This window comes from Camarhynchus parvulus, chromosome 14, assembly GCF_901933205.1.
Source record: "Camarhynchus parvulus chromosome 14, STF_HiC, whole genome shotgun sequence".
Taxonomy (NCBI): Eukaryota; Metazoa; Chordata; class Aves; order Passeriformes; family Thraupidae; genus Camarhynchus; species Camarhynchus parvulus.
Genome location: NC_044584.1, coordinates 8,715,850 through 8,743,845, shown reverse-complemented (window position 1 = coordinate 8,743,845; position 27,996 = coordinate 8,715,850). Strand labels below are relative to the sequence as shown.

The 27,996-nt window shown below is 51.2% G+C and overlaps 1 protein-coding gene across 2 annotated transcripts; it reads right to left on the bottom strand.

The window, feature by feature from the left end:
• Positions 1-1,174: 1,174 nt before the first annotated feature.
• MICALL2 (MICAL like 2) lies at positions 1,175-25,770 on the bottom strand. Of its 2 annotated transcripts, XM_030958090.1 has the most exons (17): positions 25,568-25,770; positions 19,005-19,053; positions 15,009-15,150; positions 12,505-12,668; positions 11,762-11,883; positions 10,732-11,403; positions 10,355-10,524; positions 9,433-9,508; positions 9,177-9,292; positions 8,513-8,662; positions 5,780-5,835; positions 5,135-5,258; positions 4,604-4,694; positions 4,169-4,242; positions 3,790-3,904; positions 2,861-2,907; positions 1,175-2,769 (listed from the first exon to the last, which is right to left on the bottom strand). In XM_030958090.1, the coding sequence occupies exons 1-17, from the start codon at positions 25,708-25,710 to the stop codon at positions 2,684-2,686; spliced, it is 2,397 nt and encodes a 798-aa protein (XP_030813950.1). In that variant the 5' UTR covers positions 25,711-25,770; the 3' UTR covers positions 1,175-2,683. The 2 variants fall into 2 exon arrangements, with proteins under 2 accessions (XP_030813950.1, XP_030813951.1); XM_030958091.1 differs by lacking the exons at positions 19,005-19,053; positions 25,568-25,770 and adding an exon at positions 15,417-15,556.
• Between the last annotated feature and the right edge of the window lie 2,226 nt (positions 25,771-27,996).

The window sequence follows — 27,996 nt, the reverse complement described above, 5'->3', positions numbered from 1 at the left end:
AATCTTTGGTGTAGAAATAACTGAGGTTAGTCTTGCAGTCTGCCTCACAGCAACAGCATGGTGAGCCAGGCTGGGTTCTGTCTCCTCTCCCTCTCAGTATTTTTTACCTAGACACCACTCAAACCTAAACCCACGACAGCATTTCCAGGTGAACCTCACATCCCTTAGACCATGGCTACCATCTCAAACAGACTCCAGATGGCAGAAGAAGCAGTTTTCCCTTCAAAACCTGTTCTTGGAGCAGGGGTGCCCCTGCTGCTGCCAGCAGCCCCTGGCCTTCTCACAAAAGCCAACCCTACAGCAGGTGCCACCATTGCCACCACAGGGCCCTGGGGGTGTTGTTTAAGCACTTTGTTCTCACATTCCTGCAGAGGTCCATTTCTTCATGTTCTCAAGGTGGGTGAAGGCTGGAGAGGGAAGGATTGGATGAGTTTGGATGGTGCTGCCACCATCCTCCAAATCCATGCAGACTAAACTTCTTGAGGCTGGAGAATCAGAGCCCGAAAAGATGAAAGCCCAGCAATACTGACAGCCTGGGACAGCTCATCAGGAAAGGTATTTCTCTCCTTCAGCAGAGATGGTTTCAGCTCCCCTCCTCTCAGCTGGCAGCCCACAAAGGCAGGTTTAGTTCTGGGGATTTGCTGCCACTGCCCAGGTCTGGAAGAGGAGCCCTCCTCCCTCCCCTCACGTTAGCAGACCAGGATGGCAAGGCACAGCATGCCAGCCCCTGTGGTCAGCATGTGCCCTCAGCCCAGTTTGTCCTCCCCTCTGGGTGAGCACAGGGGGCAGAGAGGCGGCAGAGCCTCCATCAGCCTTTCACCATTGACACCGTGTCACCAACGCCACGGCCCAGCTGGGGCAGAACCAGCTCTGCCTCTTTCTCTCCCCCATCTGCTGGCCAGGCTGGGACCCCACAGGCTTTGGGACGTGTGTGATGCTAAAGCAGCAAGGGGGGAATTGCATTTACCTGAGAGCAGGGGTGAGTTTGACACCTGAACAAAGTCGGTGAGAACCCCTTGGTGCCACTGCTCCCGTGGGACGTGCAGCTGCCCTGCAGGCTGTGGGCGAGGATTGCTCCATCCCAGGCACACCGAGCTCCAGAGAGGGACTACCAGCGCACCCATATCCACAGAATCCCCAAACCACACCGGGATGCTGAGATTTGCTCCAGTAATTCTTTATTGGGTGAAAGCATCTGCAGGCTCGGCATGTCCCAGCACTTGCACACACACACACACACACACACACACACACGGTGCCCCTGCGGGCTCCAGGGAGCCCCTCGGGCACTGGTGCCACCCCAGCACAGCCCTGCCCGGAGAGTCCCACTGCCACCTCGTGGGAAAGGGATGCATCACCTCTGCTCTGCCGCCGGCACTGCAAACCTGCTCCGGCTAAATCCCTGCTCCTGCTGGGCAACAGCGCCCGCGGGAACCTCCAGGAGCTGCCGTGGAGGGAGGAGGTTCACACAGAGCAGAGGCGTCGTGAATTAATGGGATCGTCCCATGGCTGTCTCCATCCCTGCTCCTCAGCATGACTGGGAACAGAGGGTGCACCCAGGGCAGGGTGCACTGAGGGAAGAGTGGAAAGGCTCCCTGCAACAGCCCAGAACCTGCTCCTGCTCCTGCTCTCACCAGGGTGACCCACAGCACCCCTTGAGGGCACTGGATGTCCCTCCAGTGGGGGGATCCTGAGGGATGGAGCTCAGGAACTGAAATATTGGTCCCATGCGGAAGAAGACTCAGGGGTGAGGCAAACCCATGGATTCCCTTGTGCTCCCAAGTTAGCACCAGGTTATTAAAATAATGCTTCTGTTCATTTCCATCAGGACAGGCCACAGACAATGAAAACGCTGCTTCACTGAGCAGTCAGAGAAATAAGGAGGCTGCAAATCTCCCCCACAGAGGGAATGAAGCAGTGAGCAGCCTCTCATGGCTTTGAGAAATCAGCCTACAGCAACTTCCAAAAGAGGTCTGGAAACAAATCACTATTGCTGAAACTGCTGTGGGTGGAGAACATCCCACACCAGACACAGAGGAGGGCCTGCTCTCTGCTCCCCCCAGCCATGGAGCCTCCAGTTTGCACTGGTGTGGTAAGAGGGGAAACATCAACCCCTCTTGCCCTGTAGCATCTCCCTCTCTGCACCTCTGATCCTGGCCAAAGAGCCACAGCACAAGCAGAGAGGAGGAAGGGAGGGACAGTGGCCCTTGCACAGCCCAGTGCAGTGTCCTGGGGACAGGGGTGGGACACTGTGGGGAGCCATGCAGGGCCATGCTCCTGCTTTCAGGACTGTACTGACCCAGGCACTGGGTGGGCAACCTGAGCTCTGCCCTCCTGAGCTGCCAGCAAGGCTGAACCAGCTCTGACCCAGAGCCAGAGAAGGAAAACAGTCTTTAAAGTCCATGTGCTGGGAAAGGTATCCCTGGGCCCCACACCAGGGCCAGGGGGGATTCACACTGTCCCTCTGGCCAGCAAACCTGCAGTCTCCATGTCAGGGAGCACAGGAGCCTCTCACAGCCCTGGAGCTCCAGGAAAGCAGCACTCAGGAAGGACCACACCTCTGATAGGCCCTTGGGGCCTCTCACAGTCCTGCACAGCTCCAAGAACGCAGCACTGAGGAAGGACCACACCTTTAATGGGTCTCTCTGCACAGCTGGGAAAAGGAACATCAAGCTCCTGAGCTTTACTCTTGTTTTTTCTGCTTCCATATTTTGGACAGGCGGAACTTGTTCTTCTTCCTCTCTGGCTCCTGGCTCTCAAGAGATCCATCTGCAGGAGAGGGAGCAGACACAGAGCAGGTTGAGACCCACAGCCCCAGTGAGCCCCAGTGCTGCTCTGGAAGAGGAGAAAGGGCCCTTACCCAACCTCTGTATCATGTCTGCCAACATCTGGTCCTCCTCCTTCTCTCTGTAATGGAACAGCATGGCATTAGAAAACTCTGCTGTGCTCATGACAAGCTGGCAGATACCAAAGCCCATGCAAATACTGCTCTTATTCCCCAGTAAGAAAGGACCAACCTCCACAGCATACCCTGAGAAGGCTGCAGGAAAAAACCCGACAGTTAGAGTCTTAGACATGAGCAAATTCCATCTGGTTGCCTTGAAAGCAAGGGCTTGTGTGGGGATTTCCAGACCTTCTCCCAGCTGGCTGATGAATCATCTGAGTTCATGGAGTGGTGAGACACCAGCACACCCCAGGAGATGAGTGAAGCTGAGACACAGCAGCCCGGGGTGCTACAGAGCTGCTCACTGCCATCAGGGACAGGCACACTGCTGTCACCACCTTGTCCTGGCAGCACCAGAATCCACAAGCAGGAGCTGGTGCTCTGAGGTCAAGAAATGGAAGCTGTTCTCAGCATCAGGAGGCACAAATCCAGCTACTTGACACAGTTTTCCTATGAACTTGGGAAGGATCCAGTTCTTGGCTACAGTTGTTCTTCCACTTGCTGCAGCAGACATTCCTGACCTCATGTTCCCAGATTGCTCCTGCATCTCCCATACTGCCTCCAGCCTCCCCATCTCCTCTCCTCCCTGCATTCCACATCTCCACAGCCCAGTTCTCACAGCAGCTTTAGCTTGAGAGAGAACAGGGCTGTGGTCCTGATCCCTTCCCAACAGCTGCCAAGGATGCAAAGACAGCAGCATTCAGGACAAGTTGTTGATGACAGGTGACCACCCACCTCTCATGGAGGAGAAGGCTGTACTACAGCCACCCATCCACCCCTACAGCCTGGGCAGCAGTGGAAATACAGCAGTGCTGGCTCATTTCCCACCATCTGAGCAGCCTCACCTGAGCCTGTCCTCATCCAGGCAATCCACAATATTATTGCGGTCATTGACCGTGTTCAGGTACGACTCCAGCAGCTCCTTCTCCTGCTCCTTCTCCCTGGCAGTCTTCAGTTCCTCTGCACAAGACAAGGGAAGCCCATCTCACAGCTACAGGCAGTACCTCCCCACTGTGGCTCCTGCCTCCATCCCAATTTACAATCCTCACACTCAGGGGCACATCCTACACGCCCTCACCAAGCAGAGGTGGGCTGGATGTCACAGGGACTCTGCCCAGGGACACCCACAGCGCAGTCCCGGCAGAGCCTTCAGATCTGAGGGGCATCCCAGGGCTGGCACACAAGGTGGAGGCTCCTGGGGCCAGCAGGACTCCCAGTCCTTACCTGGTTTGCTCATGAGCCTTCGCAGCTCCATCTCAATGTTCCACTGCTGCTCCTCCAGGTTCTGCTGCTTCATCCTGGAAGGAAGGACAGAAGTGATGGGTTACTGCCCTGCCATGCCCCAGGGTTGGACCCTTCTCCTGTCATGCTAAAGCCTCATCTCTGTGCTTCCCAACATCTGGGCAGGGGCTGCTGGCTCAGGGGAAATGTTCCTCCATCACATTTCTGATGTTTCCCTCCTCACGAGCTCTTCACAGACCCTGGGTGCTCAAAGCCCACCAGCTAATGCATCAGGATGCTGGCAGTTCTACCAGAGACACCCTAAACCCTTCTCCTCCCACCAACTGGCACAGGATTTTTTTGGGCTGCCACACTCCCTGTCCTTCACTGCCCACAGGAAGTGCACGAGCAGAGAGGAGAATTTCTGGTTGTACTCACTTGTACATCAGCTCTGATTCCTGTCTGAGCAGCAGCTGCTTCTCATGGATCAGTTTGAACCAATCCACCATAAGGGCATCCTCAGACTCATCTGCAGAGGAGACAAAGGGCAAGAAGCTGCATCAGCTCAGCCCCCCTGGCTCAAACACACAATCTCTTGAGGGAGAGCCTAGGATGAGTTATGGGAGCCCCAGGCAAGCTCAAGTGAAAACAGGCAATCTATGGAGCCCCTCGGGATGCAGGTCACTCCCTGTGGATTCAAGGAAGCTGCTTATGGATCCTCTGCTACAGGACTCTCCAAACTCTGATCCTCAGCCAAATTAACACAAGACATGCTCAAAAAATATGTTACAAAACAGCCAGAGAAGGTTCAAAATCCCCTGGGCTTTAACTTTATATACCAGGTACCTCTGGCAACCTGGTGACTCCCATGCAGCCTGAGCTCCTAAAAATGGAGCCAAGAGTGCCCAGGGGTAGGACCTGAGCCCCACAGCTCCCCAACAGGGCAGAGCTGGCACCAGGGCTCCTCACCTCCCTCACAGGCACGCAGCTGCTTCTCCAGATCCACTCCTTTCAATTCCAGCTCGTCCAGCTGCTTCTCGATGGCACAAACCTTCTCCTGGATCTTCTCCTCAGGGAGGTAGTCTGGGTGCAGCTAGGGGAAAAAAAAAAGTAGGGCCAAATGCAGCTCAGGAACCCTGAGACTGTCTGGTGAGGTCACAACAGAGATGGGAAAGGGCATGAGGAGCCCAGGTACAGAGCCACAACCTGGGAGGGCCAGGCCAGCAGAGGGGCAGAGCTGGCTGCTCACACCAGAGCAGTGGCCACTGCAGGGTGTGACACACGTGCTGTCAGTGCCCACTGCAGGGTGTGACACACGTGCTGTCAGTGGTAACTCCCCCACACCTGTCAGCCTGCAGACATTCTCCCTCCTCCTGTGGGGAATGCAATCTCTGCCATAGTTTTGTTTGGCTCTGTCTGATTCCAGCTCTGATTCTGCACGGAAGATAACCAGCAGCTTCTCCACCTTCTTCTGCCCCACAGCCTTTCACCCTTTCCCTGGGTATCCAAACAAACCCTCCCAATAAGACAAACTTAGATATATCTGGACAAGCACTCCAGAAGGATATTTAACCACCCCACCCTGCTCCACTTACACCTGGTTTCCAGCCATACCTTGGTTGGGGACACCACCTGAGGCTCCCCTTTGCTTTTTGGAACAGGGAGTTTAACTAGAAGAGAGAAAAAAAAGATCACAACAACCTTTAAATAATTTTATGGTGTGGGACAGTGCCTGTCCCAGTCCACCAGAGCACAACAGGTGCCAGCTACCCAACAGAGGTCACAGATGATACACATGCACTCATATGCCTGGCCAAAGTAAGAGACATCTCCTCACAGCCTGATTTACTCCTTATGGCTTGTCCCTCAGGTCACAGGTTGCTGCTTTCAACCCCAGGGTACAGACAGTCACCTAATTCAGGTGTGACTTTGGAACTTCCACCCAAGAATACTCACTTGCACGTTCATTCACTACCTTGTTAAAACCCAAAGACATTTGTTATGGCAAAACCTGTTCCTTATTAAGGTTCCAAAGGGCAGCACAGAAAGACAGGGTTACTGTCACAGCAAACACCAAGACACACTAAAAATGTCCCTCTAGTGCTCTTTTACAAAGGAGTATCAGTAAATACTGATGAAACAAAGATAGTCTAGGGGACCTCAATGCAGATCTCAAGAAACTAAAGGTTCAATTCCTCCCACAAAACACCTCCTAGGTGAGAAGTCCCTTAGGCCCCACTACACAGCATTATTGAGGCTCTGGACACCTATTAAAATCAATCCTTAAGCAATGTGTATTTGTTCCACTGTGCCTCAGCTTCCTCTGCCCAACTGTGCTGCAAGGATAACTACAGAAGAGTGTGAGGTATTTGGATACCCAAGGGGCTGGGCTGGATAATTACCACAGAGAGGGAACAGAGGCGTCAGTGGATGATGAGATAAGGAGGCAAACTCTGCTATCGAAAGAGCAGGGCTGTAACAAAGGCAGCAGCAATGCAGGCTGAGCACACACAAGCAGAAAGGCAGGACAGACAGACATGGGGAGCCTCCTGAGAGTCTCTGGAGATGGAGGAAGAGCTCAAGGAGAGCTCTCCAGCTGCCCAGCCCTTGCTCTATTGTGCTTCCTACGAGGAGTGCAAAGGCAGAAGATGCTGGATGTGGCTGTGCTGTTCCTGCACTGCTGGGCTCTGTCAGGGATCTCTTCCCTCTGGGTGCTGCTGTTTGCTGCCTGTGCACTGCCTGCACCTTCTCTTAAAGATTCCTCCAAGAGGGACTTGTCCTGCCTCGAGCTGCCTGCCCAAACATCACTTCCCTCTCCCAGCTCAGTCCTGCACCTCTGGCTCCTTCCAGGTGGCCTCAGCAGCACCTCCAAGCACGGCAGAGAGCTGCACCCCTGATGGAGAGAAGGCCAGGGTCGCTGCAGGGGAAGAGCCTGTAAAGTGACACCCTGTGACCAGCTCAGGATCTGATATCCCCTGATACCCTCAGGTTGTGGCCTGACAGACACAGGATGGGCTGGCTGCTTGCCAGCAAGCTGGAAGTAGGACAGCTGGCAGGAAAACCCTGGAGCCTCCTTTCTCAGCAGAAAACACCACCTCCCACCAAAGAAAATGAATCATCTACAGAAATGCTCACCATCCACAGCTCAACACCAGCCCAGGACTGAGGGCAGGAACAGCAGCTGACTGTTCACAGCTCTGAGTGCTGAGGTAAAATCTACACAGAGGGGCAAGAGCTCGGTCCCTACCCCCCAGCCTGCCCAGTGGCAGCAGCAGGAACCAGCCTTTCAACTGGGGAAAAGTGGGGGGACACTGCCAGGAACATTTCCCAATGGCCCTCCCCCATGGCAACCATTAACCTTTAGAAATACAGATATGAACCCAGCCTCCCTTATCTGAACAGCTCACTCACTCCTTGGGAGAGACTGGAGCTGAACCCTGGGGCTGAGGCTGAGGAAAGAGGAGCTGGGAAGTTTTGGGAAAATGCTGGCAAAGGAGGCACAGCAAACTTTTAAAAAAGACAACACAACTGGAGACTGAATGTTTGGTAGCTGGCTAAGGACAATGCTGGAACCAGCTGATAAAAAATAAAGCATGAGGCCATTGAACCATCAGGACCCATCCTGCTTGCTCCAAGACAAACATCAAGGGCAGGACTGAGTCCTGCTGTGTGAATCTTCTACTCCAGACAGGTAAGACACAGCAAGATGGGGTAAGGAAAGGGGAGACAAAGAAGCTGAGCAAACAGGACAGCAGCAAACATCAGGTTAGTTCCAGAAAATTTCCTCAGCATTGTGGTGGGATATGTCAGAGCAAGGATAACTCAGCATTGGAGGAGAGGTGTGCATAATAAAGCTGTGGGTGAACAAACAGCAGTAAGGAACTGGATTAAGAGTAGGGACAAACTGGTCAGGACATCTTTGAATATCAAAGAAACAGCAGCCTTGGCTCCTGCTCCTCTGGATCCTGCCAGCTGCAGTCTCTGGATAACAGTTCTCTGCATTCCTTCTATTTCCTAAAGCCACTCAATTGAAGAGGAACAGAGACATCAACGAGATCCCAGTTCCCCAAATTAGGAGATGGTCCTCTTCATAGCACTAAGTCCAAAGAATGACAGGGCAGTGACCTTGAAAAATTCCTATTTCAACTTCTTCCTTTCCCACTGAATTCTCTGGCCTTGCTGCTTCCTGCTCAGGCCAAGCTGGCTAATAAAAATCAATTACACAGACTCTGCCCCCATGACAGCAGCCAGAGGGTTAGGCACAGAAATCTCTGGGACACATATCCCATAGTGAACAATCAGGCTGTTCCCTGACAGTGTGGCTTTGGCAGGCAGAAGAGATCTTACATGTAGCAGTGTTTGTTTTCAACTGGTTGCCATCTTCCTCCTTCTTGGCAGACCCTCCAGGATCTTTCCAGTCTTGCTTTGAATTCTGACAGCTCCTGATAAGATCTGAGCTGGGAATCAACAACTTCTTTGTGAATCCACCAGATGAAGCTGGATTAAGAAGCACAGAGAGGTTTTGGGTAAGAAATTTCAACCCTTATCTCACAAAAATCCCTTTAATGCCCAATATCTCTGGCAGTCACCACTACCAAACTCCATTTCTAGTCCTAGTCCTCCTCTCTTGATGATAATGAAGGGCATAAACCCAAAGTAAACAGGGAAAAAACACTCATTACAAGGCCAGAGTAAGAGGAGAACAAACATTTGGGAGGAGAATAAACAGCTGGGAACCATCACTAAGATTTCTCAACACTATACAATCATGCAAGAGAGAGTAAGTGGAATCTTGCTGGCTGTCTTGCAGAAAAGGGAACCCTATGGAAACTGAGTCCCTCTCCCTGGGGAAGGATGGGAGGCCACCCACCAAAGGCACAGAATAAAGGCACCACAAGGCTAAAGCAGGTGCAGAAAGCAAAGGCACATTGTCCACCAACACATCCTTGCAGTACAATGCCTGTCCCTTTCCTGATCAGCAAAATGAAGGCAAAGCTTTTATCCTTCATACCAGAGTCCTGCTTTGCTGGTGGGACAACTAATGGGCTTGGCTTTGGCTCCTTCTGTGCTGGGCTCCCTGCTCCCACCTGGGAGCTCTCAGCAGGTTTCTTAGAGACATCTTGGTCCCTGCAAAGGAAAAAGACAAAGGTAGGGAAAATCTCTCATGCTGAATGGTCCACGGGAAAAGTTCTGGACATCCTGGTGTGGATCTCCACCTGGGATGGTCACATTTGTCATGGAAATCCACCAGCTCCAAGGACACTCACTTGTTGGCTACAGGCTTCAACCGAGATCTCCACCCTTCTGGGCTCTCAGACTTGTTGTCAGCAACATTTGTGCTTCCTGAAGAAAAGAACACAGCAAGGCAAATAAAAATACACAAGAACAAAAGCATCCAATAAAAAGAAACAAGCCAGATTTGAGTCTCAGGAGAATCCTAGGAGATAAGGCATGCACTGGGGCAGGTGCTATGATGTTATTGCAGCAAACCAGCACCAGCTCAACAAGTTTACCATGGGCAGATTCAGATACAACAGGTAGTAGGCAATCTAAGAGGCATTTTGTCACTTTCAAATCAATCACAGTTACAGAAAATCAGCCACAGAGTATGTGAACAGGCACGTTCAACAGCAATACAACACAAACAGCTCAGATCTCAGAGACCAAAGGCTGGGGCAGGAAGAAGGAGAAACAAAAAAGCCCCACAAAGTCACAGCTAACTGCAAACAGACAGTTCTTCAGGCCACCTGAAAGTGCCTGGGACACTGGGAACCCCCAGATATCATCCCCTGGCCTACTGCTAAGTCACCATGATGGAAGCTTGGTACAAAACAGACAAAGAGGCTGGGTGACCTGCAACTGCAATCAAAAAACCATCCCAAAGCTCTGGCAAGGTCTCCCACCTGGGAAACCCCAAGCCTTTGAAAGCCACCACGATCCCAGTGTTTGATGACAGCAGTACAACTTCAAACACCTGGAGATCCTCAGAGTAGTAGAACTCCCCATGCTAGAGGGAGCAGTTGCACAGGGATAGTGCACACAGGGAGGTGTGTTGAGCCCCAGAGCTCAGAAATCACTCACAGACACAAAGGACAGGAGTCAGGGACACATTTGCTGCACTGGTCCAAGAGAAGGCATAAAGTTGGAGCGCTGTGTCCAGGCAGAGCCGTGTGAATCATTCATGCTCACCTTTGGTGCCTTTTGGCTCTGGCTTGTGCAAAGGGTCAGCAGGTTTGCTGGCAGCCTGGCTCTTGGGCACAGGGTCTGTGATCTTCTCCTGCCTTGGTGCTGGGCACCCTGTTTTGCTGGACTGTGGTTTTGGAGCTGGACTCTGAGAACTGGTGGGAGAAAACTTGCCACTGCAAAAAAGAACGACTTAATGAGTCTTTTTGAAAGGATGGACCTTTTTATTTGCCTCTGTTCCGATGATTTTTATGTGTCCCTCTACAAGCCTTTAAAACTGAGCCACGAGAGCAGTCAGGACAAAGTAAAGAAAGATTCAGGGGCTTCTCAATTATCCCAAAGAACATCTTGGCAGTAAAAAGGGAAAGAGAAATAGTGCTTACCTGCCAGGTGCTGAGGAGCCAGTGGAACTGAGTCCTCCTGGCCTGCTTGGAGCAGTGCCTGATGCAGACAGAGCCTGTATAATGTGGTTACGTGCCTGATCCTTCCCAGCATTCACCCGACTGACCTCAGCAGTGCTTCTGGCAGGGGCAGTTTTATCAGGCCCATGAGGAGACTGGACTTGTTTTTGAGTCTCAGGAGCTTTATTGCTGGAGGACTCCAAAGACCGAAAAAAGTTTTCTCGTGCTTGCTGTGTTTTTGTTGTGGAGGATGTCCAAGGAGGCTTTGCTGGGCTGCCTTCGTGGGGATCTGATTTATTCCCCAACGAGGCACCTTTGCAGTCATCTGATTTATTTACAGCTGAGGAGAACCATGGAGTATTTACACTTTTGAAGCCAGAGCTTCCAGAAGATGAAACAGATGGCTTGGTTGAATTAGTGAGGCCTTCCTGGCTGGGTTTCTTCAACACCTGCTCTGGTTTCTTGGGTTCTGCTGCTTTCTGGAACGCCCTGGCAGCAGCAGGGGCTGGGGTACTGTCAGGCTGTTTCCCAGTACTGTGGAGACCAGAGATCTGGACACTGTCTGGCTGCTGGTGGCTGGTACAGATGAATGTACCGGGCTCAGGCCCAGCTTTGTAGCTTCCAGGAAGAAGCAAGTTCCAACACTGCCTGCACCTGTGGATACAAAAATCTCAGGAAGCATCCTCCAGAGTGCTGGGAGACACAGAGCTGGGAGTGCAGGCACGACTCCACCATCCACAGGAGGGTAAGGGCACCACACTGACAGTGTGTGCCTGTGTGCACACTCCTCAGGCACCAGAACAAGAGCTGTTGATAGCACAGCCTGAAGCAGGACAGGTGTAGATGAACATAGACCTGTGGAGACAGTTTCCCTTACACACAGGTCAAGAGCAAGCCCAGACTGCCTCCACTCTGAATAAAATGTGCCCCACCACTCTCTCCAGCCCCAAAGAACCAGGCTGGCCCTCTGTGAGCCCCAGGGCTGTGCCCCTGCCTTGAAGAGCTGCTGTACCTGAAGCAGTTCCTGTGATAGAGCTTCCCATTGACCAGGTAGCGCTGCACCAGGTGCACGTGCTTCCCACAGACCCCACAGCTGCTGCTGGGGACATTGCCACTCTCTGCCAGGACCCTCTTCTGTGGGGAAAAGAAGAGGGTGAGCAGGCAAGAGCATGGCACTGGGCACAGCTACAAATCTCCCAAGAAGGTGAGTGCTTGGCATGCACAGCCAGGACAGAGAAGTGACACCAGGAAATCCCCTCTAAACCCTTGGTCATCCAAGTGGAACAGCCCTTGGAAGGACAGAGCATGGGGAATATGTTCCCACAAAACCAGAGAAGCAGGGTGCCCTGTCTGCCTATAGGCAAAGGTCTCTGATTTAAATGAGCTGGGAAAGGGCTTCTACCCTGTTTTCATCCCTACTCTGCTTTGAAACCATATCCAATAATTAGATCGATGTTTTCTAGTAAAAATAATATTACATCCTGTAAAAATCTCCATCCCCAATATCTAGGAACAGCACATCCATGTCCCAAGACACCCACATTCTGTTCAGGAAGTATCCAGGCTGACAGACGGTTTTCCAGTGACTCCCACCTCAATCTATGCCAGAATCAGACCTCTGGATTAAATCACTCATAGTGAACAGAAAATTTAGGGACTAGGTCCTTACCAGCAGGAGCCCTGAACCAGCCCAGTATTCTCCATCTCACTGAACACATTTAAGGCATAAGGAACACCCAAACCCACATTTCTTACTGTGGTAACTGGGGAGGTTTCCTTTGGCTTAGCTCTGGCTGGTGGGTGGGCAGGAGGAGGCAGTTTTGGTGGCACTGGCTTAGGAGGCTCTGGAGCAGTTTTCTTCCCAGGATGCTGCTCTGGAGATTCAGAGGAAGGACGCTTGATTCCAGCCATGCCTCCAACTGGAAGAATGGAAGAAGGGAATATTTTTAAGGAAAACTCACTGGTTTAGGAATAACTTATAAAGTAAGAATATCCAGAGGTGCCTGATGCTGAGGGGCAAGAGGCAACAAGTGAATTGCAACAACATTCTGAAACTGCTGATTTTTGTCTTCTCAGGGAATTTCATGAAGACAAATGCAAGAGTGAAGAAATGCAAATCGCCATCCATCGATGGTGAGAACAAGACCTTGGGTTTTCAGTTCCAGCCCATGGTTTGGCTGGAACTGATCCCAGCTGGAACAGGCCCTGCTGGAACAGGCAGAGGAGTCATGGCTAAGGAGCTGAAGGGTTTGCAAATAGAGAGTTTGCTTCATTCAAGTCCTTGTGCTCCAGACTTCCTACAGAGCCTGAACGTTCACTGCTGCAAGTGTCCACCCCACACCCCAGCTGGGACTCCCACAGAGCAAACAGCCTTCTTGAATGTGGAAATGACCACTAAAAATGGGTAATTCTGCAAAGACTGGAGGTGCCATAAAGGTGTTGATGTGGAAACCAAGACTTGCCACAAGCAGCCTGAAAATGCCCAGTTCTCTTTTCTCTGCAGATGAAATAGAACCCCTCAAAATTCAATACAAGTGGAGGAAAGAGAATCTCCAACACACTTCAGTCAAGCAGGGAATGGTGCCCTGTGCCTTGGGAAGTGCAGGGAACCTTCCCTGGGAAACAGGGCTTTGTGCAAAGTTTTTACAGACACAAACCCCAAGTGGGGTGTTATTCTTGCACCACTTCCTATTCTGAACGAGATGTCTGTGTGTTCCTTGTGGGATATTTGAGCCACAGCTTCACTTTCCAAGTGACACTTCAATGGCCACTCGTCTGAAAAGAGATTATACCCTGCTCAGTAAACACAGAAAGGGCAGGGAGCAGAGAGGGAGCCCAGTTCCCAGCAGTCTGCCCTCAAGAAAGCCAAGTCTCCAAATAAACACCCAGGACTCCCAGGGCAGGGAGCAGGGCACAGCTGACCCAGCACACAGCTCAGGCTCAGACTGCGCCTCACTCCCCACTTGTGCCCACTCACTGAATTCCCAAAGCCCAGCACAAAGATGGGTGGCTTCAATTCTGCTCATCCACAACGTGATGACCTCACTAAAGCCTTGTCTGCTCTCCCTGCCTGCCCTCCTGTGTCCTGCTTGTTCCAGGGTCCTGCTGAGCCCATCTGAAGGGCACGGCTGTGAGCCCGCGACTCCGCTCGGTGTCAGAGGGCACATTCCACATTTGAGGCTCATTTTCAGACATCCCCATTCACCCCAGCAACAGGAATGCAACCCAAGTGTCTTGAGGGACACTTGTGGGAGTATAAAAATGTGCTGTGCTTGATGATGTGGTAGACAAGATGCAGGGGGAGGGGGCAAAGACCCCAGCCTGACCCAGATTCTCACCACTTGGCACGAACATGATGGAATTTGTTTGATTTCAATCAGAACAGTTTTAAAACAAGAAATAAAAAATGAAGAGGGGGAGGGAAGAAGTTGTGGAAGGAGAGAAAAAGCATGCTTAAATGTGTAAAGAGGTGGAGAAGTAGGAAGAGTTTAAGCATTAAAGGCAGCTCTGAGTGAATTGTGCTTTCTTTCCAAGATGTAGGACATTTTCAATACATATCTCTCCATTTACATTCACCTTAACCACTTAAGCCATTCATGTCCCATTTTAGAAAGTTTCCTCTGGAGGAACCTGTAAAATTGGTTTATTATATTACTTCATTTTGTGTGAGCTTAAAGCCAAATATAAACCAAGACTACAAAAATGCTCCTGTGAGCCCAGCTAAACTCTCCAGTATATGAATATAATGCCTTGGCAGCTCTGTTTTATGTTTGACAGAATTTCTATCACAGTTATGTCAGTTAGGGTGATAATTTTCTTCTCCTTCCTTCTATCAGTGCTGCTGTGCTGTACAAGCCCTACCACGGATGCTGTCACATTGGCACAGCCTCACAGACAAGCTCAGCCTTGCTCTCCTCCATGTTCTCACCAGCCCTCAGGTGTGGCAAAGACTGGAACAGGGGTGGAGGTGCTCAGGAATGGAAAGCTGAGGTGGGGACCATGGAGAGGAACCTTCAGTGCTCCTCTCAGCTGGACCACAAGAAATTTTAGACTATTTTAAATGTTAAGGCAGAGTTTCAATGACAAGACATGGCCCTGTACCCTTCCAAAAGAGTTCAGTGGCCCCCAGTGAAACAGTTCTGGTACCAAGAAGGCCTCTGTGCAGTTTATTTTGCATTTTCCAAGCTTGTCAGGAGGCAAGGGAAAGCACGAAATGAAGCCCTGATCCTTCCCAGCCCTCCAGGGAATATGGTACTTACTAGGAGACCGTCCATGGAAGTAATTATAATACTGGGAAACGTAGGTGAGGATGCTCAGCCTGTCTGGTACCTTCAGAGCAACCATATCCTCTGCATCCAGCAGGGCTGGGATCCCCAGCTCCTCCTCTGCCACCCGAAATGCCTGCAGAAGGGAAAAATAAAATAAAAATAAAAATAGAGGGGTCTTATCCATGGCAGGCAGCAGAGCTGCTCCTCATCCTAAGTAAGAAAGTGCACTGCAAACAGCCCCACTCAAATAAAAATAACTCTACTGGGGAACAGCTGCACCAGTTTAACTCCTACATCATAGGAACCAACGGAGTCGTGGCTTCCAGCCACTGCCTTGAGAAACCCAGGCAAGGAGCCAAAAATCTGGCCTGGCAAGCTGGCCATAGCTCAGTAACTCACCTGGGCTTGCCTTGCTCTTCCTGCAGCCTGCCTGTGTGTGTGAGTGCACAGCTGCAGAGAGCCAGGCTGGCAGAAGGGGATGTGTCAGGCCAGGCTGGCAGAGCTGTTTCCAGGCTCCCAGCCCAACCTGAGCTCTCCCCAATTAACGGTGGGCTGGTAGGTGCTTGCAGGCAGCTTTCATCTCTGAGTGCTGTGCTAAAGTTTCCAGCCTCCTACTGCCTGCTCTTCTCCATCTGAAAATCAGGCTGCAGGAGAGACCCTGCTCTCCCAGAGCAGAAAGGGGGAAAAGAGGTGTAATGCAGAAAAATTCCTGATACAGAGCTGCCTTCCAGTTTAACTGTTTCCATGCTGCCTAACATGTATTTGGGGTAAATATTCCTCTTTCTGGTGTCCTCTGCTTTGAAACTGCAGGTAAAGGAGGCAAAAGCTATTTTCTCTTGCCTCTGAAAAACAGTCTTTAATAGAATACAAAAAAAAAAAACTGCAACAAGCAAACTTCACTCTTGCCCAGCTCAGTTTAGGGCTTTCACTAAGGACCTTCTCCAGCCTTGTTCCTTCCCAACTTATGGGAAAAAAATCCTTTTTCTCCCCTTTTGGAGCATCCCTGTTGAAATGCCAATACAGCAAAGGAAAACAGCACTTGCAGGACCAGAGGCACAAGGAAAGCTACTGCTAAAGTCCACAGTGAAAGGGTTAAAAAAACCCTTGAATATATTAAACCCCTCCACATCTGACCTCTGGCACGGACACACACAGTGTTGGTGTACAAGCCAACCATTCCTGCTTAGAAGAAACAAACAGCCACTATTTTTCAGCAAGATAATTACCATTTTTTTCCATTGGGTATCCCAGTAAAAATGCAGCAGAGCTGACATTAAAAACGCTTTCAGCCAGTTACCACCGGCTGTGTCACCCCAGCTGCCAGCCCAGCCTGCCACCTTCCTGTCTTGTAAACTGGTACTTAATGCATTCCTTGGAGTGCTCCCCACTGCACTGGCTGCACAACTGGTCTGACCAGTCCAGTTTTCTTGCTGGACATTGCTGGTGTGATGTTTAGTGGGGACACAGGCCATGCCACGTCCTGCCATGGGTGACACCAGGCACAGAACACAAGCCAGGGGCTGCTGGATCACAGAGAGGAGGATGCTCTGTGCACCCGCCTGGTTTGGGCAGAGCCAGGTGAGCAATGCAGAGAGCACCATCAGGACATGGTGTCCCCTGTGCCTGCAGCACCCTCGTGTTCCTGGGAGCTGCTCTTGCCTGGAGACCCAAGAGGATCAGCACCCAACAGGACCCAGCCACCACCTCCTCTGCCTGCCTGCCCAGGCTGCCCTTTAAAGGACCAATGTCGCAGACATCTTTCATGAAAAATCCTTTCTTTAGGATTTTTCCTCCTGAGGAGCTGAGAGGCTTCAAGAACAAAATGTAAACAATGGTTATCTGCTGCTGTGGAATGCAACAAGTAGATCTTCGATTAGCTTATGTTAGATGTTTGTAATTAATGGCCAATCACAGCTCAGCTGGCTCGGACAGAGAGCCGAGACACAAACTTTTGTTATCATTCTTTCTTATTCTATTCTTAGCTAGCTTTCTGATGAAATCCTTTCTTCTATTCTTTTAGCATAGTTTTAATGTAATATATATCATAAAATAATAAATCAAGCCTTCTGAAACATAGAGTCAGATCCTCGTCTCTTCCCTCATCCAAGAACCCCTGTGAACACCATCACAGACCAACATGTTGGTTTTCCATCATGGTTTTCATCTGTGCAGCTCCAAGGGCTTTCCAGGGGAAGAAAATGCCACTGCTGCCATGTCCATGCCAAATGGGAAAGTGATATGCTTGAGGCCACCTGAGCTGCCTGGCACAGGCTCCACCTGCCACACCACACCACCCTCCACCAGCACTGACTCCAGGCCTCTAGAAACTTTCCTCCTCTTTATATATTTTTGAAATCTCTATCAAAAAAAGTGCCACCGACTGAATTTTTTCACAGGTTTGGGGTTGGTCTTGTGGTACATGAGAAGTGACAAATTCTTCCCTGACAGATGACCTTATATGGCAAACTGCAGCTCAAACAAGGCTTTTTTATATGCACAATACAGCTCTTGAAAATAAGCCTCTGATGAGTAAGGCATCAGGGAGGGTCTGGAAAATAGCAGAGCAGTAATTTTGGGAGAAATCAGCAAATCATTGTGTCCCAAGGACAGGCAGAGCAAGGCCGGGTAGGAGCCAGGATGGAGAGCAGCCCAGGAGCACAGAGAGGTGGAGGGACAGTCCCACAGACAGCACAGCAGGACAGCAGGACACCAGCAGGGAAAGGACAACACAGACAAGTCACCCCACAGCAGGTGGAGTAAGGAAGGGAGAGCAAAACAAAGGACATAAAAGAAACTCAGAAAGGGGGAGGAGGGGACACACAGGCTGCAACAAAGGGAGGGGAGCAACTCTTTATGAGAAGCACAAAGAAGCTTTTCATGAATGAAAGCAGCAGAGGCAGCTCACAGAGCTCATTTCCCAGACACAAGCAGACAGCATCAGCCCAGCTGGACAAGGAGCAACACTCAGGGATCCTCAGCACCTCAGCCAAGATTCCATGGAGAAGAGGCCCCAGCTCCTGCCAAACACCAAACCTCCAGGGCAAAATGCATGGTCTGAATCTCCCCTTGAGGAGAGGAACACACAGGGCTGAGCCCCAGAGTGCCACTAACTCCTCACAGGCTGCAGCCCCAGCCTGGGCACTCAGGGTCTGTGCTGGACATGACAGGGATGAAGGGCAGCAGGAGCTAAGGAGCCTTGAGGGGACAGGTTTAGCTCTCCCAGAGGCAAGAAGCACTTCAGCCAGCTCACTGCCTGAGAGTGTGTCACTGCTCCACACCAGACAGGGGTGAGCTGCCATGGTTTGCTCATATCCCAAGCTCCTGTCAAGCAGCCATGAAACTGCATGGAGCAATGCCAGGGGAAGAGAAGTGTTATAATTCACTGCCTCTCCTTTTGCAATGGAGAGAGGGAGAGGAAAATCCCTCCTTGGATCACTAAGACCATGCTAGAATCCAGTGCAGGAGGGGGCTGGCCTGCCTAACTTCTATTTTCTCTGTGGAAAGAACATGAGAAACTCCAATACCAGGCTGAAGTGTCCAGGCAGCATCCAGACAGGTGCTAGGATATATATCCACCTTGATCCCCTGCACCAGGAAGGAACAGAAGGGGAGGACACTCCCTGTGCTTCCCCTCTCACGCCAGCTTTTCCCCAGCTCCTGCTCCACCCCTCAGGAGCATCACACACTCAACATGCCCACGTTTTGAGCTCTAGCAGCTCTGCCTGAGCTCCTGCTGCCACAGGACACACTGGGAACAGGCATCACTGTGTGAGCTAAGGAGTGTGAACAGTCTGAAGGTGCTTTCAAGCAGCCAGCCAGGCTGGGCATTGCTGTCCAGAGGAGAAGGCTGGAAGGTGCAGAATAAGGCAAAGGATTGGAACACAGCACAATGGGCACACTGTGTCTGCAGGGTTTCTCTTGCTAAATCACATGAGCAAAGTGCCACGTCCCAGACTAGACCAAAAGCAAACATTAAAAGTCACTTACCAACTTGTTGTTCTCGTACACATTTTCTTTTCTGAGCGAGTCGAAGTTTCTGAAATACAGAAGGAGGAAAAGTCTCAGGTTGGTGATGTAGAGTGAGCTGCTCCACTTCCAGCTCTGGCTCAGGGGACAGAGCATCCCACCCACCCCTGGACAGCTCTAGAGAGGGCAGCATGGCAGATCCCACCTGAGAGTCACAGACCTGCTGTACCCAGGACAGGGATGTGCAGCAGGCACAACACCTGCCCACAGGCAGCAAAGACAATTTTGGCACAGCTGCCTTTGCAGGGCTGACTCCCACAGCTGCCTGTGGACAGGACATTTTGGTGCAAAAACATCCCAGGCACATTGAGGAGTTCTCCTGAGGTTGCCAGGAGCAACCTCTAATTCATGGGGTGGTTTCTTGTTCCCCAGAAAAGCCTTGCTTCCCTCCCACCTCAAAAAGACACACCAACACCTGCTGGCCAGGTATGAAAACTCTCCCCCTGAAAGTACTTTCCATGTTCTTCTCCTGCCTTGAAAGTTGTCTCCACACAGAGAGAGCTCAGCTCCAGGGAAGTCTCTCATGGAGCCCTCACACACTGCACATATCACATGCTTTTCCAACACACCCATATCCTCTGATCTCAGAAGCTCCTGGGTCCAGCAGCACATGAGTTCTGGCTTCAAATCTTCTTTTTTCCTCTGGCAGAACTCCACAAAACCAGCACCAGGGATCTGCCTGGGAAAACCTCTGCCCACACCATACTGCATCTGATAACACCAAAGTTGCCAGCAGAAATTTTTGTCTGCTTTCCCTAGGGCTGTAACTTTTGATTTGTGCTCATAATCAGGAACTGAAAAGGAAGTGACAATTACTGTTCACAAATCCAAGCCAAAGTCAACAACTCCTTTCTGCTGTCTCCAGACATCACTTCCCTCTTCACCTCTCCCCGGATTTGCTTTCCCTCTGCCTGGTCCAACCCAGATCCACACTCCCTGCGCTGTGCTGGGGACTGAGAACCTGGGATGTGCTGGGACAGGGATGGAAGCACAGGGGAGACTTTGTGCTGCTGCAAGCGTGTCCCTTGCTGAGGAAACAGCACCATCAGCTTTGTTAAGAAACTGACTGCCACTTGCTAAGCAGGGAACACGAAACTGGCTGCTGGCTGGCAGCCCTGCTCTCCAACACTGCTTCCTCCTGCCCAGGCAAGCTGGCAGGGTCAATTCCTTTCTGATAACCCCGTTTCACCTTCCAATCCTTGTGTCTGCTGGCACAGAGGCTGATACCTGAGAGGGGAATTCTCACTGACAAACAGAAAACAGCACCCACTTTGCATTCCTTGTATGTAGCACCTTAACACCCGGTGTGGACCCACCTTCTTAGCCCATCCCTCTGCTCTGGGATGAGCCAGGGTAGCTCTGAGAGCCAGGGCAAAGCTGGCTCACAGCACCCTATTCATGAGAGAAACACACGATCTGTATCGCAGCGGGGGAACTTTTTCCACTGCTTGTAACAGCAAGGAGCAAGCCAGGTCCTTTATCTGCTCAGCACAGAAAGTGGAGCATTACATCATAAATAAGAGAGGAACCTTACACAGGCTGGCTCATCATGCCACAGTCTTTGCCTCCTCCCTGCTTCCCACATCTGGCATTGCTGTGTGGGATAAGGACAGAAGGAATGGCAGATAAAACCCTGAGGTTAAACTCCCCCCAGGAGCACGTAAAGACAAGGCACATCCCACCTCTAAACCACAGAGTCCTTCCTGTGCAAAATCAAAGGGAATTGCAGAGGTTTCTCTTCAAGCAGTGCTCCTGCCCAAAGATTTCCCTTCCCCGAGACAATGGATTAAAAAGAGCAACAAAAATAATCACGTGCCAAAAAAGTCTCAGTGAAACAATAGATACAACCATCCTCGGGTTAAGTCAGGCTAGAAAATTGGGTTTTTTTAAGACCCAGCTAAAGGAGGTGATATCAGCTCTTTGCCTCACTCCCAGTTCTGCTCCCAAACAGTCTCTGTAGCATGGAAATGCACAAAACACTGCAAGAACAGAGAGGAGCTCCAGCTTCCTTGGTCATTCTGACATGCAAGACATTGGAACTACTATTTATTGTCAGTCAGTGGCCTTAGCCACACTCAACACTGTTTGCTGTGGTGGTGTGTGCACTCCCTGGCATGCAGCAGAGACCTAAAAACCCCAATCTTTTGATGGTGAATGTCTCAAATCCCCTTCTATTCCTCAAAAGAAAGTGCAGACAACCAGGTTATTTGGTCATTTCAAGAGTCCCCTGACCTCTCAGCATCATTCTTTCCTGGCTAGTCAGGTGAACTGTTTACATCTAATATTTCTTTTGGAAATTGATCTTGCTGGTGCATCTCCTATCTTGGAATATCAAAGCTCTCTGGACCAGTGTAATCCTAAGACAGCAAAGGTAATACAAACAGAGAAGTAGGAGTTCTCCACTGAGAAAACACAGGCAACTGAATTAATTGGAAAATGTGAAAAATATAAATGTGACCCAAGAGAGGCCTCCAGTGTTGGAAACAAATCAGAGTGGAGTTCACAAGCACAGGAATAGTTTTATTCCTGTTTTAAAACAGGGGAAGATTTTAGCTCTGAAAAAAAACAAACCCTTCCCTTAGCAAATAAGTGGCTGAGCATTTCCCATGCCCACAAATCTCTGTGACCACCCCCTGCTCCAGCTGCACAGACTCACAAACATGCCACAGTCCTCTGCAAGCCCATGTGCTTCCACAGGAGGAATCTCTGCTGCTGCAAGCACTAACTTGATTGGAAACTTGACCTTGGAACAGACGGAGAAAAAAAAAAATCCCAGAGCCTCAATGGCACCAAAAAAGTTTCTGCTTTTGGGCAACTTTGTGCTACTTTCTCTACAGACAATAAGATGTGCAGTCAAAAGGATCACTGTAAAGGAGTGAGGCGCCCTTTGCCAGCTCCCAGCCTTGGACAGGAGGCTCAAACCAGCCTGCTCTGCTGGGAACAGGACCTTTCAGCTGTGCTCTTTCTGGAGATGCAAAGGTGGGACAAGGCTGGGAATTCCAGGAGGGAGATGTCCCCCATGTGCCCATCCTCCTCTGAGGAATGCCTGCCCCACACTGCCATGCTCTGGCTGGCAAGTGACAGAATGCTGCTGAAATGAACCCTGAGCCATCCTCCCCTGCCTATGCCTGTCACACAAACCACAAACCCACCAAGCCAAGGCAGCTCTGCCTCACCCCAGCCTGCTGCTGACAGCCCATCCCCAGCCTGACCTCATCCTGCCCTGCTGAGCTGCCACTGACCTGGAAATGCTGCTGGGGGAAAGAGCAGTGCCAAAGGGGGATTTCACCACCAGCCCATTCCCAGAGCACCAGCTTGCAGCCTGGGAAAGAGCAAGATCCTGGACGAAGAGAAGGATCTTAATCAAAACCTTTCCTTGACATCTGGCATTAATATCTGAGTGAGCTGTGCACAGCTCCCCTGCCTCTTTAACTCATTTATCAGGACAAGGCCACTAAAATCCTGGCTGAAGCTTGCACAACCTTCACCACCACATGTGGCAGCTGCTGACCTCAGCCTCCTACCATGCTGCCATGAGCCTTCATGCTCCTCTGACAAGAGGTGTCCCCAGGCTCTACAACCATCCCAGAAAATGGGCTGGAGCCTGCCTGAAACTGTGTGTGTGTGTGCCCAGCTGGGACTGACTCTGAAGCACTCTTTATCTGGGACAAAAAAGAAGTGGATTTCCATGGTAATTCAGCATGGATCTTCACTCCCCCAAGCATCCTTGCATGAGTGGGAAGTGAGTGGGAAATGCATTTCTAATTTTACACAGCTTGCCCTGTTCACTGGTAGCACACAAGCCAGCATTGGCTAAGTTTGAGAGGAGTTATCATATTTTACATATGTTTTCCAGCAAGAAAACAGGAAGGAAGGGGAGACCCACACCAGCCTGCCCTCTGAGCCACATACCTCACAAGAGAAGCCCATGTTTACGTCCATGTTTTGAGCTTGAAGTTTTCCTGGTAATTTTTCAGGCTCCTGCAGGAGAAATCCCCTGCACTCAGCCCAAGAATGTCATTTGTGTAAACCAAGACAGAAAACACACTGTTGCAAAACTGATGCTGTGACTGACTCATGTTCTGCAAGCAATCTATGCAGCAGAGCTGCTGCAAACACATCAAGAGCTCCAAGCACCCCTTTCTAGTTTTACTTTCAGTCTGGTGTTTTTAACCTTTAACTAGAATCCTTGGCAGAAGCAAGGACAGGAGCCCAGGATGGACCCCTGGGAAGCAGAAGTCACAGTCACACGTGCACCCAGCTGCACTTCTCCACCTTTGTACCCTGCACCAAGAACACCCAAGAGAAGCTTTTTGGGATAAATGGAGAACCTGCACAAGTATTCTGCCCCAGGATCTGACACCTGGCAAGCCTGGCCACCAACCACCCAAAAGCACCATTTCCTTCCAGCAGGACTTTGCCCAGTCAGTAGTACACGTGGTGCTTTCCTGAATTACAGCACTGACACGGATGAAGGAGGTGACAAATAAAGGCTTCTCTTACTTTAACCTTCAGGCAGCCCCTGCTGAGCTGGTCTGAGTCAGAGAGAGCTTCTGTGACGTCCCAAATAAAGTCAGGCAGAATGTCCACCACAAAAGAAAATGAATGGCAACAGAGAGATGCCTCAAGGAACATCTTCCCTCTCCAGCACAAGAAAATTTATTTAAGAGCTGTCTATCCGCAACCCTTTTTGCACAGTTCAAGGATTATAAACAACTCACTAAACTGGGCAACAGGATTATTCCAGCTCTCACATGGCTGAGCCCCTGTGCACAGCCGTGCTCTGGATGGGCCAGCTGCAGGAAGCAGTCACAGCCCCTCCACGAGAACACCTCAACCCTTCTGCCCCAGTGCTTTGTATTTTTGGGACTGTGAATCAAAGGAAGGAAAGGAAATATCTGGAGTCACATGGACATGACAACATGTCAGGAAGTCATTCATGGCAACACCACGGTGACGGCGCAAGCACTGGGACAACAAAGGGTGCCTGGAGCTCCTGAACCAACCTCCTGCTGCCCAAGCCTGCTCCAGCTTCTCTCACGTTTCAAGGTAACAGAGGAGAGAAAACAAGAGGTCTTCCCTTGGGTTCAAGCAGAAGCAAGACACCTGCAAGAAGGATGGCTGCACACAAACCCACGTGGCAGGCTGTGCTGGGAGCATGAAGAAGAAGGGAGAAGACGCAGGACAGGAGGAAAACTGCAGTACAGATCATCCAATCTGTTCCTCACCCAGCTGGGCACATCTGACCAGGAGAGACTTAATGCTTAAATCAATACTCCTGGGCATTCTTTCCCTTGCCTTCATCTTCCCCCTCAATCCCACCATCTCAAAGAGCCCAAAAGAAAAAAAAAATCAAACTCAAAGAACCCCAGCTATGAAGCAGGATCTATGACTCCCTTTGGCCATTCATGTTCCCATATGTCAACATTTGGGCAGGGACAGTTCGAAACCCACAAGGCACCAGAAATGGCCCCAACAAGGCACAAAAAGCACTTAAGCTCCCACAGACAGAGCTGTAGATGGGAAAAACAAGGATGTGCAGGAATCCAGAGGTTGTGGGGCCCTGCCCTTTTACTGCATTTTGTTTAAATAGCCCTTGCCTTGCAATTTGTGAGTGCTGCGCTGCTGTTGGGCTGAGCAAGGAGAGCCCAGCCAGAGCAAACACAACAGCAAAGAAGGAAATGCTGCCCCAAAGATCAGTGCCTGAACTTGTTCTGCAATGGAAAGGACTCATTTGGAACATTTATAATCTGACTACTGAGGGAAAAAAAGGGAAAAAGGAAAAATGTATGGAAAAAACCAGCACGTAGGCTGGGAGAGGAGAGCTTTTTTCTTGGAGATTCTCAGCGTGGGTGTGAGCAGAATGCTGCTGGTGATGTGCCCACAGGGAGGGCAAGAGCCCAGGGAAGGTGGAAGACCAGGGTCCACAGCTCAATGGACAGCAGGACAGCCACAGCCCATCCACAATTTAATGGATGGCGGGATGGCCACAGCCTGGAAAGGGTTCTTGGGTGAATGGAGAACCCGGGGTCTGCAGCTCGATGGACAGCGGGATGGGCACAGCTTGATGGATGGAGGGATGGGCACAGCACATCCGCAGCTCAATGGATGGAGGGATGGGCACAGCTCGATGGATGGCGGGACGGGCACAGCACATGCACAGCTCGATGGATGGTGGGATGGGCACAGCCCAGCGAGGGTTCTTTGGGGATGGAGGACACGGGGTCCGCAGCTCGATGGGCACAGCCCAGCGAGGGTTCTTTGGGGATGGAGGACACGGGGTCCGCAGCTCGATGGGCACAGCCCAGCGAGGGTTCTTTGGGGATGGAGGACACGGGGTCCGCAGCTCGATGGGCACAGCCCAGCGAGGGTTCTTTGGGGATGGAGGACACGGGGTCCGCAGCTCGATGGGCACAGCCCAGCGAGGGTTCTTTGGGGATGGAGGACACGGGGTCGATGGGCACAGCCCAGCGCGGGTCCCGGGCCGGAGCGGGGCGTCCCTCGATGCCCGGCACGGTACTCACATGAGGTCGGGGCGGTGTCGGTGCAGGATGGCGCAGAAGGCGAGGCCGTCGCGGAACGAGGTGGTCATGTTGGTGATGCTGACATCGCGGTAGCCCTCGCACTGCTGGCGGCACCACAGCTGCAGGTTCTGGATGGCCGCCATGGCCCGCGGGGAGCCGCAGGGCCGGGCAGGGCCGGGCAGGGCCGGGCAGGGCCGGGCAGGGCCGGGACCCTCCGCGCCGCGCCGTGCCCAGCCCGGGCCGAGCAGCCCGCGGGTGGCGGCCGGACCGGCGGCGGGAGGCGGGGAAAGGGGCGGCTCTGGGGCGGCTCTGGGGCGGTTCAGGGGCGGAGAAGCGGCGGGAAAGCGCCGCCTCGCCTCGGGGAGCGGGCAGCGGCACCCCCGGCACAAGGGGGCCCGCACCGAGGGCAAGGGAAATTTCCTCTGCTCCCGCACAAAAACGTCCTGCCCGAAGGGGCGGCCAGCAGGGGAGGCGTGAATCATATTTAGTCACTGGGAGGGGTATTTTTTCCCTATTTGGAGGAGAAAAAGTTAAAAAGCACCATAAAGCGCCTAAATGTAAGTGTTCGCTGGATAATCCTGAGCTGGGGCGGCGGATACACCCCCAGCATCACCAGGTAACACCAAGGGCGAGCGGTGCCGCCGGAGACCCTCTGGAGAGAGAACGGGGAGGAGGAGGAGGGAGGACGAAGCTCGGCTGCCAGAACCTGCAGAGAACCTGCTCAGAACCTGCAGAGAACCCGCTCAGAACCTGCTCAGAACCAGCCTAGAACCAGCCCGGAGCCTGCCCAGAGGTCTCGCTGTGGCGCGGCCAGCCGGGAGCAGCGGGTCTGTCCCCGCTGGCGCAGCGCGTCAGGCATGGGCAGTGCCATGAAACCAAGGACTCGTTCAGGCTGGAAAAGCCCCGCGGGTTCCTCCCCGCCCCGTGCCCGCAGGGAATGCGGCTCGATAAGGGGGAGGAAGGCGGCCCCGCTGCCGCCCTGCCCCGCTGGGCTCGCTGCAGCGCTGCGATGCCCAGCTCGGAGCAGCTGCCCCGCAGCACACGCGTCCCATAAAATAACTCAGCAGACCTCACGCAGCTGGCAAAACACGAGAAGAGACAAGGTAACACTTAAACAGCTGCCTATAAATTAGGGGAAAATAATCAATAATACATATAATACATTAACGGCATTTCTGTGACATGATATGGATAATATACATTAATATATAAATACCTCACAAATAATTCAGAGTGTTTCCATTTCATCAACAATCACTGGCCAATGTATTTACTTTATGGTAAGGATTATACATTTCATTATAAATGGCTTGCTGGGCATGTCAGCAACTTTTACATCTCCATTCACTTTATTATTAATGGTTTCCTGAACAGTAATGGCATAATAATGCACACAATGCAGCATGAATATTTGATGTGGCATCTATAGTCTCCCATTTATCATTTATAACAGGCTACAAAAACATTATAAAACATTTATTACAAATTTATAGATCACTTTATACTAAAAAAAAGTTGTGTTATAAATACATTATTAATCCTTTATGCCATTTATAGGAATCCCTTGTAATAAGGCCTTAGCATATGTTGCTGCACAACCATAACAAGAGTGGTGTGGTGAGGAGGAAATATGGCACTGTGAGGCTGCTCCCAGGTCCTGGGTGTATTCTGTGATGGAAAGCAGAAACATCTGCACTCAAAATTGATCAGACTACCAAGGGACCAATCAAAAGAAAGATTAACTCAAAGTTGGGTTTTTACCCATCATTTCCCTCAAAAAAGAGAATTGCTGGAGCCCTGAAAGATGAGCTGTCCCACATTTCCACAACACCTTTGATAAAATTGTATAATTTACAAAAAGCCTGGCTAACAGTGAGCAGTCCTTCCCATCCTCAGGTATCTTAGGGCTTGGTAGGAAATAAAGAGGAAGTGCTGGGTTTAGGAAATGTGTCTCTGGAGTTTGTGTTTAGCTGTGTGCATCCCTTGCTGTGCTTCCAATCGACACAGCACAGCTCTGGGAAAGGAGGAGAAGGAAATGAGGTTTGGAAATGGAGTGGTTGCCAGTTGCCAGTCATACAAACAGGGAAAATCAGCTCCTGAGTGCAGCTTTGACACAGCTGTACTTACCCCTTTCAGATTTAATGGCCCAGATGGGGCACGGCCCAGGGAATGAGAGTTTGTTTTTTAAATATATTTGTTTAACATGACAATCTGTCTTCTAACAAACCCAGCTCAATGAGCCAATGCAGTCAGTCCCTTCTCATTACCTCGTGCTTTGGGAAGGGACAGCTGGGGCTGGGTGGCAGGGGACACAGACCCACGGAGTGGAAAGCCAGGCTGGGCTCAGAGCAGCTGTGATTTCCTGTGTGTCACAGGCCACCACATCTCACCTCGTCCCTCCCTGCACTGAGCTCTGTTTTTCACCAGGA